The 13,841-nt window shown below is 39.7% G+C and overlaps 1 protein-coding gene across 1 annotated transcript in view; it reads right to left on the reverse strand.

The window, feature by feature from the left end:
* Nucleotides 1–9,259: 9,259 nt before the first annotated feature.
* ccny (cyclin Y) overlaps nucleotides 9,260–13,841 on the reverse strand; it is a 172,934-nt gene continuing 168,352 nt past the window's right edge. Inside the window, exons 8-10 of the mRNA XM_037694095.1 lie at nucleotides 12,685–12,851; nucleotides 10,595–10,757; nucleotides 9,260–9,710 (exon numbers count right to left, since the gene is read on the reverse strand). Coding sequence (XP_037550023.1) covers nucleotides 9,594–9,710; nucleotides 10,595–10,757; nucleotides 12,685–12,851 — 447 coding nt within the window. The 3' untranslated portion in view covers nucleotides 9,260–9,593. The remainder of the gene's footprint in view (nucleotides 9,711–10,594; nucleotides 10,758–12,684; nucleotides 12,852–13,841) is intronic.

Here is a 13,841-nt window from a genome sequence, read left to right on the forward strand (position 1 = left end):
TTTCCTCAGGATCCTTGTCAGAATCATTGCTTCCACAGAGGCTAAATGTGCAAGAAGATTTCTCTCAAGCACACTTGAATGATTCAGTTCAAGGATTTAGTTTTTCCCCTTTTGATATAACCGACGTTCATAGCACTTTACAACAATTAGATCCTTGTAAATCTGCTGGACCTGACAAATTCGAGCCCTTTGTTTCTGAGGGCAGCTGCAGACGTTTTAGCAGAACCTCTAGGTTACATCTTCCCTGTGTATGAAAATCTGCCTATGTTCTTCCCTTGTTAAAAGGTGGCAATCCGTCTGTAGTCAACTACAGACCGATCTCTAAATTGCGTGTACTTTCCAACGTTCTGGAAAAATTTATAGCAGAACAACTGAAAACATTTTTGGATCCAACAGGCTTGCACTCACAACACCAGTCAGTTTTTCGAAAGAAAAAAAAAGCACAGTACAACAACTGCTGCTTTTAAAGTGGTAAATTACATTATGCCCCATTTGACCCTAGATGGCCAACAATATTGTGCAACTTTTTTTGTTGACCTATCTAAAGCATTTGACACTGGAGATCATATCATCTTGATGAAGCAACTCTACAAAAGTGGGGTTTCTGTTCAGGCTGATTAACTGGTTCTTCAACTATTTATCTGGTAGAACTCAATGTGTCCAATTGTCTTGTTTCTCCCTCCATCCTGTTTTAAAGGGAGTGCCTCAAGGCTCCTTACTAGGTCCTTTTTGTTCACAATTTATGTAGACAATCTGTGCAATAACTTGCCTGATGCTAAATGTCATATTTATGCTGATGATAGTTATTTATTGTTCATCTTCTTCAATTTCACAATCAATTAAACTGCTGCAATCTGCGTTTAATACTGTTCAGTCCCATCTGACTCGGCTTTAAGATGGTTTAGAATGCAGAAAAATCAAGGGCTATGCTATTTTCAAATGGTACGCAGCTTTCACCTATCCTTCCCAGCTTGTTAACTGTTCAAGGGACCGAAATTGAAGTTTTCAGGTGCTACAAATATTTAGGTATTCTAAATTATAAGAATCTATCCTTTAAATTGCATATTGACAAACTGGTTTCTAAACTAAAACTTTAATTGGGATAATTTTTTTAGAAACAAAAAGTGTTTCTCATATTAAGTCAGAAGGCACCTGATTATTTCAACCATTTTGCCCCAGGTAAATTATGGAGATCTGCTATTTATAAACTTTTCAGCCCAGCTTTTGAAAAAAAATGGATGCTGTTTATCATTGTGCCCTGCGTTTTATGACTTGACTGTGGCTATCGAACACATCGCTGCACTTTGCATGCTACAGCAAAATGTCCCTCTTTGACTGACCGCAGACTCTCACTTGTTGGTTTTTTCTATAAATGCATCCTTGGGCATCTTCCTATATATTTATTTTCACTTTTATTTACAACTTTCAATCATTACAGCCTGCGCTCTCAGAACATCATTTTGATGCCGTTCCCAAAGGTCAGAACTGAACTGGGAAAAAAGGCTTTTAAATCTTTCGCCCCTGCCACTTGGAATATTCTGCAGAAGGATTTAAAGTTATCATCTCGTTACCTTGGGGCAAATTAAATCAATTCTAAAGAATGAGAGATCAGATCACTTGGCCCCTGTAACTGCCCTAATGGGTAATTATGTGATTCTTCTTGGGTGTGTACTTTGTGTATTTGGTCTTGTTTTTTTGGATTTGTTGTACATTTTATGCTGCTGTCTTGGCCAGTTCACTGATGAAAAAGGTTTTTAATCTCAAGTTATTGTCTTGCTTAAATAAAGGATACATACATACAACGCACAAACATATAACTTGTAAAATAAAATGTGTAGCACTGATATTGATAATGATATAGTAATCCACTTAACTACATAGCTAGCTGAAAAGATCTTAGCTTGAGAGCAAACATTTGTTTAAACGCAACAGGCTATAAGATAGCATGGGTAATGTTTATTCATCATACTCATGACAGCAAACAGCAGTGGCCAAGAGAGTCTTGGCTGGCATGAAGGGGCTGGGTAGGATTGGCACAACTCGTGTGGCTCTTTGGGTGGGTGAACTGTGCCTGTGTGTGTGTGTTTCTGCACTGGGGTGCAGGGCCATGTAACCAACGTAGTCCATCTGTGACAGGGCAAGAGGAGAAGGCGGGAAGCGACAGATGAGACTAAAACAGGAGGGAATGAGTCCAGCAGAGAGTCCAGTGAGAAAATGTTGACTGCCCCCACTGATCAGGACACTGAAGCTGTGGTGAGCACGGCGGCACCTTTGAAATTTCTGTGTACAATCCTCAACTCACCTCACCTTCATGCACGTCTTCATCGCAGTTTCTCTCTCTCAGGTAACTGGCGAGGAGCAGCAGGGAAGCAATCCCGCCAATGCTGCCTCTCCTTGCTGCAGCTCGAGAGTTCCCACTCCCATCACCAGCTCGAGAGTTTCCACTCCCACCCCTCCACCAGCGAGCAGGTTGAAATGGTTCAGTTAGAGAGCCTGACAATAGACACCAGCGATGGGGAAGTGGCAGCAACTCCCAGCCCCGCTGCTGGCCAGACGGCCATTGCAAGCATGTCCTTCACCTGGTCTGTGGGGTCGGGAAAGGGCAATGGCATGCGCCTTCTACGCCTGCCAGAGGCCATGAGTACCCCCCCCATTTCCAAACTCAGTGAAACAGAAACAGAGTAACTTGTTGTTCCACCTCAGTCTTTTCAGACCATTACCAGGAGAAATTCAAGGACCATCACACCAATGTGCATGGAACACAAAAAATGAGGGCGGAGGCGAAGACCAGGATCAGCCGCATCAAATCCTTCATACATTATATATCGGTAGGACATGTGCAACTGTCCAATTGGGTCTTCCTTTATGATGTGTGCAGGGTCAAACGGTGAGCCACAAACTCTGTCCGGACCCACGTGTTGTTACACAAGTGGCTGCCTTCGACTCGCTCACTCTCTCACCCCTGTTTTCCTTCCATCCACAGTGTCTGCCAATTTATAGAGTTCTTTATGAAGACTCGGTCCCCATATAAACACCTGACTGGACAGCAGACCAGAGAGCTCCTGCATGTGCTGGAGAAAGCCCACAAAGACACCAGCAGACCTACAGAGCTATATCAGAAACTGGGTGAAGAGGGACAAGTTGGCTAAAATTCCATACACGGTCTCCATTGCCACCTGGCCCAGAGGGTGGAGATGCTGCTGGGTAGGTTTTCGCTCACCCTGTAGCACAGTTTTCTCGCACGAACATGCATAGCTCCCCATCTCTGGCCTGTCTCTCATTCACGCTGCTCTCAATCAGATGTGTTGGAGGCGAACACGAAGATCACTACCGAACGCTACTTTCTGTAGGAGTATATGACTGCATACTGGGCTTGCACCACCGGTCACAGGCCCAGCATGTTCCTATACATGACTGAGCAAAACATTGCTCTGAAGGAGTAGGACCTGACAGACAAGGTCGTCCTGATTCGTGTAAGTGAATGGAGCTCAGTGCCGAGATGCCGTTCTCTGCTCCTAAGGAGGAAAATTGACAATCACAATAACCTTTTTGTCTCCACACCCACAGGTCACTGACTACAAGACGACCACCCAGTTTGGGAAGGCCAGCCTCGTTTGTGCTGTTTACCATGGACAAACTAGCCATGAAAAACGTCAACCGTTACCTGAAGATGGCCTGGATCAAGGTGGGTCCCCTCATCAGGACCACCCTGGCCAACTGCATAAGTATTGCAGTTCCTACACGTTCTTCCATATGTGCATGTGTTCTGGTCTTGACAGCTCTTTGCCCGCTTTCTCTTCTCAGGACAAGTCCGCGTTGCCAGAGGACACCAGAAAGAAGGTCAGCATGTTCATGTGCCATGACACACGAACTGTTGACTGCTTCTACAAACGCAACCAGATGCTGAAGACCTTGACAGCCCCAAACCAGATGATGGTCATGCTCGCGGCGCCTACGAAAGAGGACTCTCTGATGGAGGAACATGGGAAGGAGGACGCCCCTAAGGAAGAACCCTTGAAGGAGAAACCTGTGCCCCCCGCCCTCAAAACCAGGGAGGCAACGCTGAAACCTAGGGACTCGGACAAAAATGTGACAGTGCCATACCAAGAAAATGGCAGTTAGTCCAGCTCGTCAAGCCAAGATTCCGATGATGAAGATTCCGATGATGAAGAAGTGCAGGAGCAGCAGATGCCCCCCAAAAAATGCAGGATGCTGTTTTACAGGGTTAAAATTGGCATTTTCAAAAATGCCATGCGCAAGCTGGCCTTGCAAAAAGTGGCTCAAGAAAAGTGAGACTGGTGCTCGATTTGTTTTATTCTACTTGTAAATGCACATTCAAGTTTTAATTGTAAATATTTAAATAGAATTGTTCAATATTTTAAATTGTAAATAGTTAATAGTTTTTTAAATAATCCTTTTATCGTTTTATTCCTAGGCAAGCAGTTTTTAGTCAAGTCCTGTTTTTTTTTTTAAATAATCCCTTTATTATTGTTTTATTACCAAACAAGCATTTCTTAGTCCTGTGCGCTTTTAAATAAATGTTTTTTTTGTTTGTTTCAACAGCCCACTGTCTGAGTCGTACCAGCAAAACTGGGCACTGCCAAGTCTTGGGTATTGGTGGTGCCCAATGCCCCTCTGGTGCCACTTTAATGCCCTTAAATAGGAAAAGATGGTACCTGAGGGGCATGGCCAATAATTTATAATGTAGAATGGCCTGTATGAATGGCTCGTGCCCATCTGGTGCCACTGTATGCCTCTACATGGGCATGAATGATACCTGAGGGGCACGTCCAATATATTTTAATGTGGATTGGTACGTGTGAGTGGCACGTGCTCATCTGGAGAGATATGATCTCTCCTACTAACTCCAGTTAAGACTCTGGCAGCAGCATTTTGGATTAACTGAAGCCTTTTTAAAGAAGCATTTGGACACCCTGATAAACCATTGCAATAGTCCAGTCTAGACGTGCCAAATGCACAAACCAGTTTTTTTGCATCACTTTTAGATAAGATGGTTATAATTTCAGTGATATTACGCAGGTGGAAGAAGGCGGTTCTAGTAAAGTTTTTAATGTGCGGGTTAAAAGACAAGCCCTGATCAAAAATAACACCAAGATTTTTAACATTAGAACGAGAGGCCAGATTAATGCCATCCAAAGAGGGCGAAAGACTAAAAATTTAATTCCTAAGATGCTCAGGTCCAAAAACCACAACCACAGTCTTGTCTGTGTTCAAAGACATAAAATTTAGGGTAATCCAGGTTTTGATGTCTTTAAGACATGCTTGTAGTCTAAGTAACTGATTGGATTCATTGAGTTTCGCTGACAAATATAACCGTGTATCATCAGCATAACAATGAAAATGTATCCCATACCATTTAATAACTTTACCTAATGGAAGCATATATAAGGTAAAGAGTACTAATCCAAGCACTGAACCCTGACAAACTCCATGACTAACTTTGGTGTATGATGAAGATTCATTATTTACATTTACAAATTGGAATTTATCAGATCAATATGATTTAAACTAATTTAGAGACGTTACTGTAATTCCAATACCATATTCAAGTCTCTGTAATAGAATATTGTGATCAACTGTATCAAATGCAGCACTGAGGTCAAACAGGACCAGTGTAGACACAAGTCCATTGTCTGAGGCCATGAGAATATCTTTAGTGACTTTCACGAGTACAGTTTCAGTGCTATGGTGAGCTCTAAACCCTGACCGAATCTCTTCAAACAGATTATTTCTTTGCAGATGATCACATAACTGACCAGCAACTATTTTCTCTAGAAATTTTTAGATGAAAGTTATCTTAGATATAGGTCTATAATTGGCTACGATTCCTGAGTCAGGGCTATGTTTCTTAAGTAAAGGTTTAATTACAGCAATCTTAAAGTTCTGTGGTAAGTAACCATCCATTAGACAAATTAAGCAGCATCAAGATGTGATTATTGAGGGAAATACCTCTTTAAATAGCCTGATTGGGATGAGATTTAGTAGACATGTGGAATGGATGAAGCTATTATTTGACAATTCAGAGAGCTCAACAGGACGAAAACAGTCCAAACATAAATCAGTTTCTAGTGACATTTTTACAGCTGTCTCATCTGGCATAGAACCAGAGGCAATAATAGTAAGGTTGGTTTGAAATTTTTCCCTATCTGAAATAATTTTATTTACAAAGAATCTCATAAACTTATCACTGCTTATAGTTGTAGGGATACATGAATAAACAGATAAGATTTTTCATTAGACTAGCTATGGTACTGAAAAGGAACCTGGGGTTATTTTTATTTTCATCAATTAAAGTTGAATAATATAAAGTTCTAGATTTATGGAGTGCTTTTTTATACGTTAGCACACACCAAGATAAGTAAAATTCTTCAACGTTAGTGGAGAACCATTTTCTTTCCAGCTTTCTAAGTGTATAAAAGTACATAATTCAGAATTGAACCAAGGATTACTTTATTTTTCAGCGGAACAACTTTATCGAGTGAAGTTTGTTAAGAAGTTGTAAATTTATCAACCAGATGTATTAAATCACTGCTCTCTGATGTATTACTCTGCAAGTCAGAGGAAAATGATGGAAGATAATTTTAAATTTGGTTACAGCTTTTTCTGATGAACACCTGCTAAGATGAAATTTACTCTCAGTGAGTGTGTAGTCATTTAATGTAAACTCAAAGGTTAAATTTAAATGAAAAAATGATCAGACAGAACAGGATTTTGAGGTTGTATTACCAAGTCATTAATCTCAATGCCATAATCAAGAGTGTGATGATGAGAATGAGTGGATGTGTGGACGCCTTGGGTAAAACCAATTGATTCTATTAATTTTTTTAAAGACTATGCTTGAGCTATCACTTCAACTTCTACAAAAATATTGAAATCACCCATTATTATGATGATTATTATTAAAGATAATCTATTGAAATATATAATTAATTTGTGAGACTTTGACAACATTTTGTCAGTTTCAGTGCTTCATAAAAACAAAAATCACTCAAGTAAAAAGTAAGAGCCTCTGACAGTTAAAACTATCTTTAAAAAGTGTTAAATGATGCTAATTTATCTTTAGAAAAAGTATATATATATATATATATATATATATATATATATATATATATATATATATATATATACATACACATACACACACACACATATATGTGTATATATACATATATATATACACATATATATACATATACACATACATGTATATATACATATACACACACGTATATATACATATACACACACATGTATATATACATATACACATACATGTATATATACATACATATACACATACATACACATATATATACACACATATACACATATATATACACACACACATACACACACATATATACACACACACACACATATATACACACACACACACACACACGTACACATATATATATATACACACACACACACACACACGTGTATATATATATATATATATATATATATATATATATATATATACATATACACATATACATGTGTATATCTATCTATCTATATATATATATATATATATGTGTATATATATCTATGTGTATATAAATATATGTGTGTGTATATATATATTTATGTGTGTATATATTAATGTGTGTATATATTTATGTGTGTATATATATATATATATATATATATATACACACACACACAGACAAAATTTATTATCAAAAGCAAAAACCTTTTCTGCAGTGTGATAATGCTAGCAAAAAAATTAAGTGGTTTGTCCCATTTAAATTCTAATACCTTTCTCATTACTTGATTCATCACGAGTGCAAAATCAAACAGGATATTTACCTCTTCTTGTATTTTTCAATATAAATATTTCAACGTCATTCTCGTTTATTCTTTCTTTTTTTTTTGTTTACAGGATGACTTCAGTCTAAATGTGTTTGTTTTTCACACTGGCACTTTATTTACACTGTACAAAGATTCAAAAAACAAAACTATACAATCTCTAATTTTCTCAGCAGTCTTTTAATCACTGCTGAATGCTTTGTCATTTATTTTGGTCCATTTAGAACCGGTGAAAACAACCTTGAAAAAATGTGCACTAAGTTGACTTCCAAGTTGTAATATTTTCATTTGTGCAGGGTTTGAATTATTCTAAGCTGGAAGAACCATTAAAAACTAAACAAAAAAAAAACCCTTCTCAGTTATTTGTTCTGCTTCAGTAGAGGGGGAAGGTGTCTCGATTAGCATCTTACAGGCACCACAGGTCAGGACAACGGCAGTGAATAAAGTATGAGCTCTACAGTGTGTCTCATATCTGTCTTCTCTCATTTATGTTCCAACAAATTGCATTACAAAAATAGAGAAATGAATATTGCTTAATTTGAAGGAACATTGGATGATTTATAGATTACATTTTTAACATGGACGTTATAAGTTGTTCCACACCTCCTGCAATATATAGCCATGATTTTGATGATAATTCAGTGGATTTATTTTGTAAAAACGGTCCGATATGTAGTCAAGTAAAATGTATCAGCTAAACAATGGAATGTATTTATATCCATTTAATTCTTTATTTTGGAAGAAAGTGAAAAAAGAAAATCAAACTGAGGAAATGGGCTTTAGAAACCAGCAATGTGCCTATAAGTTGTAAAAAAAAACAACAACTATGCTTTAGTAAAGGAACTGAACCGAAGGGTTAAAACAAAGTAATGTACACAGTTGTGTTTTGCTCTTTAGGCTTTTGCCATCTTCCCAGATTCTGTCAGTATCTTTAGGCTCGTTCACTAAACAGTTCTGTGAAAAGAATCGTGCAGACCACCACATCTTATTCTGTCTCTGACCGTTTAAAAATCTTTAATGGAACTGGCCCCGACCCACACAGAAATGAGCTTTAAGAAATGAAGTGAGCCTCACAGAACCAAAAAAGGTGCAGAACAGAACTCAGCTGGGTTAGCGTAGAGCTCCACCTGTTCGCATCATTTTCAAAACACGACCAATTCACTCGGTTTAGTGATTCTTGTTGACTGATTTTCAAAGCTAAATACAAAGACGCTGTGCGTCGACATCAATCTTCTCTCAGTAACAAATATGTTTGTCATCGTCTGCAAGTTCAGGTCAGGATGTCATCACTTCTTCTCATTATTGAGCTGGAAAGTTGGCGTAAATTTTTATTTTTACACGCAGACCATTTTTCTCTGTTACTACATCACTTTGTAGTACAAAATGAGCTTCAGAGGTGAGTTGGCTTGGACCCCCTCGATCCATTCAGAAATGCCACCGAGGCAGCCAGAAGGCGACAAAGTCCCATCTTAAAGGTGTTGTGTGGAAAAGCCTGGTGACTTCTGTGACGCAGTTTCTGTTCCAACATGATCTTTCAGTCCTGACCTTCACTTTCTTTCAGCTCAGCTCCACGTGGTTACGTTCAGGCAGCCAGTGAGACGTCTTTTATGTACAATGACCAGAGAGAGTGCAAACACATTTAAAAAGGTGTCTTTCTGTGTGAATGTGTGTGTTCCAGACAGACCTGCAGCTGCTCAGCTCTATCAGGCAAATATATTACAATCCAAGTCTCTAAATTCCTCTGAAGGTGACCAGGGTTAGGAAATGATGGCTGGACACCACCGCACCACCGTCAGGTTGTCCGCACTCACCGACCGCTTCTTGACCAGCTTCCTCAAGTCTTTGTACTTATCGTCACTCAACCGTGAGATGGCCTGGAGGTCAAACAGCAAATAAGATGAAGGTGAACGACTGAACGTTTGTAAAACTATTCTCCAAGAAGCGGGATCGACTTTACCTGTCCAACACGTTGTGATGATAGTTTTGTTGGAGTAAATAAAAAAGAGCCAGCCTTAATAATTCTTAATAATCCCCAATTATTTTGGGATTACACATTTCTTTTAGAAGAGGCAATAACGATGATTATAGTTCAGTTTTTGCGAGACAAAATAAACACAGACATTTCAAAGACAAATCTAAGTAAGGGACATCTTGAACAGCTTGAAGTGGGGTTATGTAGAGGACATTTAATATCTTGCATGTTGTACAAAGCTCTTTGAACGTCCTCAGTTTGGAAAAATACAGTTAATTCTGACCAGATTAACTCGATGTTGACTATGGGATTTTTTCATCTTCTATTTCATGATTACATGGCAGAAATATGATATTCCTACGGGAGGTTCTTCAGTTTGAACTGGAAGTGCTACAGCTAGTTGCTGCTGCCACTAGTTGTGCTTGCAAATAACCACAGAAAACTATGTAAATAATTGTGTAAAATAATGCTGTGACATTTTAGAGATTGGAGTTGTTTTAGTACAGACTAGACATTAGTCAGTCAGTCCTGTCAGAATTCAAGTCTGTTTCTTCTGACGTAGGTTGTGCAAAACACTGTCTACAACAAGTAAGATATTCATTTTCCACTATCTATTCAAAGATCAGTACTTTAAAATGGTCAAGCTACGTTTTAAAGAAGGGACAAATGATGAAGCAGGAAGCTAACACTGAAACATCATCATCTTTGCAGATGATCTGGATTCTTACTTTTGGGAAAATACAAAATATGTTTGGGAATATACAGTAACTGTGTGGCGCCCTTTACCTCTAGTTTCTGGGCCCTGTCCCTGCTGAGGGGTTCCAGGGGGAAGCTGAGGTTGTTGGCCTCAGCCAGGGAGCGCAGGTCGAAGTAATACTTGGCGTAAACGCTGGACGGCACGTTGATGTTAAACTGCAGCAGCTCCAGGAACTTGCGCTCCAATTCGTTCCTTCAGCCAACAAAGAGAAAAAGAACAGATTGAAGTTAGGAAAAAAAAAAACTTCAAATTGAAAACACGTTTAAATTCTTCCTGTGACTTAATTGTTCCATATTTTCCTAACAGAGCACTTTGCTCTCAGACCACAGGTTTACTTGTAGTTCCTAGAGTTTCCAAAAGCAGAATGGGAGGAAGTTCTTTCAGTTATCAGGCTCCTCTCTTGTGGAACCAACTTCCAGTTCCTGTTCGTGAGGCTGACACATTATCCAGTTTTAAGACTGGACTTAAAACTTTCCTTTTTGATAAATCCTATAGTTAAGGTCGGCTTCGGTTTCCTGAGCTATCTCTTAGTTATGCTGCTATAGGCTGGAGGACAAATTGACCTCATTTCATCAAGTGAACAGTTACAAATGAATAGTTTGTATTTGTAATTATTTCTGTCCAACGTCACGGTTCATGCTCAGTAATCCAGGTAAAACATGCAACAATGTTCAGCCAAGTCTTCTGGACAGTTTCTTTTTTTGTTGTTGTTGAGACTTTCACCCTCCATCTGAAGGGCTTCATCATTCTAAGTCCCAAACAAACTATTTTCCGAACTAAGCAGAACCCTAATACAGTGGACCAACCAGTTTGATGGAGATAAGATGGTTTCTGGGGGCTGTCCTCTGCCTTGTCGACTCCTCCCAAGCTGACACGTTACCGTGGCACATGCCACATGTCTGTAACATGTTTTTTTTCTTGTCTTTCCTCCTAGAGGAACCTGCTCACCTCCATTTGAGGTTTCTCCTTCCTGTCCTCTCATACCCAGCCAGTTGAAGCAGATGGCCGCTCATCCTGAGCCTGGTCCTACTTGAGGTGTTTTCCTGTTAAAAGGGAGTTTTTCCTTTCCACTGTTGCCTTTATGCTTGCTCAGGATGGGAGACTGTGACAAAATGAAGTCAACGGGTCTGATGGCTACGCTACTTTAGACAAATAATGTTAATAATTTAATTTTTATGTGTATGAATATTTCTATCAGTGCCCTGAGATAACTTCAGTTGTGACTTGGTGCTTTATAAATAAACTGAATTGAACTGAATTAAATCTGAATCCCCTACACGTCCACCAAACTTTGGCCTTTCTTCACAGTGAAATTAAATGATATTTCAGAAAAGAGCTTGAAAAATATTAACCCCAAACCCTGACAGTGCTCTTGTTGTGCTCAGTCTCACTGTAATCCCTGCAGCAGAAAGCTGTCTCTTCATCTGTTTCTCTCCAGACGGGACCGATTCGTCTCACACTGCAACTAAAATCTGTCTCTCCTTCCAGGCTTTGCTCCTCACCCACGAACACTAATGGCACACAGCCAGCTAAAATTAGAGCCTATTGTTGCTAAACTCTGACCAGTGCTGCTTCTAATCAATTCAACAAACTCGGTTCTTCTAAGACTATTTATTTTTGTGCTTTCCCTGCATTTTAATGTTTGCAAGTAGAAAAGATCAACAGGCTGAGTTCCAGAGAGGGGATTTAAAGAGTTGGCATGTCAAAGCACAGCAGGAGCATAAGTTTAGCTCCAATGACCGGAAAGAGTCCCAGACAGGTGGGTTACAGTCACTGCTCGACACATTTGAAGCTAAAGACAAGAATAAACTTCCAGCAGCCAACAGTCTGCAGGGGTCAGAGGTGACAGTGTAGGAACACAGCTGCAGCTGAAACGTATTACTCAGGATAATCCTCACAACGCTCCAGAGTATTTGGACGCCTCACGCTTGCTTTACTTCCAGCGATAGTACATCATAAAACTTTAAGAATACAAGAATAAAGAACAGAAGAGGTCTCAAGTGAAAGAATACCTTATCCCAGATGAAGAGAATTTCTGCTCAAGTGTTTGATTTTTTTTTAGCACCTTGCAGTACTTCTACGTCTGCTAAGTGTTTCGGGGTCATTTCCAGTGACTCACATGTCCTCTACAGTGATGTCCTTGAGAATTTGGCAGTAGTCGACATTCCACACCGCCTGGTCGTCCCAGACCTTAGAGGCCAGGAGGATGGCTCCCAGCACGATGCGCTTCCAGTTGGCGGGGCAGATGTCGATCTCAGCATACGTAAGGAGCCTCTCCAAGTATACCTTGCACACAGAAATGTTGTTTCGGTTTAAAATACAAAATAAATAAGAAACAACTTTTGTTTGTTTAATCATCTTCTGGTCCTGTCTTGTCTTCAGTCGTTTGCTGCCTCACAGTTCCTCCAAGATGTCAGAGGCTGATGAAATCTAGTTTCCCTGCAGCTTTATCAAAACTCCGTGTTGCTCTGTATGTCTCAGTAGTTCAGGCTTCACACAGTCAACACAAAGCTCACGGGCCCACTGACACAAAGCTGAGCCATGAAATCCATGGATCATTTTGTAAGAATCAAAGACAGAATGTGTTTCATTAGATTTCGCACCATGAACTCTAATCACTTGCTACACACAAACAGATCTGTCACTTATAAATATCCTGATGCATGCTCAATAATCCAGGTAGAAAAATCTAAAAAAGTTAAATCTGGTCCTCTGGACATTCAAAAAAACAAAACAAAGCAAATCAACAAAAAAAATGTAGAAACGTTTCGTCTCTCGTCCGAGAGACTTCTTCAGTCTGAGGTGCTGTTTTCAGCTCAGTCTCTTAAATAGCACCTTCTCAGAGTGGATCAACCAGTTTTGCTGCTGACAACCAAAACCAGCTGATCACATGCTCAAGAAGGACCATCAGCCTAACAATGGATCATTAGCACACTGATGACTGTTTACTATTCACAGAGGGCTGAGTGATACTAGCAATCACAGCATTGTAAGAGGGGACAATTGAACACGTAGGCCTCCACCCCTGTTTAATGATGGACGGTTTCTTTTCACAAAGATGGCCTCCTTTACTCCTCTCTCAAACCATCGTTCCTCTCTGTCCAGGATGTGCACATCTTCATCCCTGAAAGAGTGACCGCTGGCCTGAAGATGAGTGAAGACCGCAGAGTCCTGGCCTGATGATGTTGATCTTCTGTGCTGGGCCATCCTTTTGGCCAGTGGCTGTTTTGTTTCCCCGATGTAAGACTGATCACAGCCCTCCTGACACTGAACAGC

Source organism: Nematolebias whitei, chromosome 20 (genome assembly GCF_014905685.2).
Source record: "Nematolebias whitei isolate Nwh7 chromosome 20, NemWhi1, whole genome shotgun sequence".
Classification (NCBI taxonomy): Eukaryota; Metazoa; Chordata; class Actinopteri; order Cyprinodontiformes; family Rivulidae; genus Nematolebias; species Nematolebias whitei.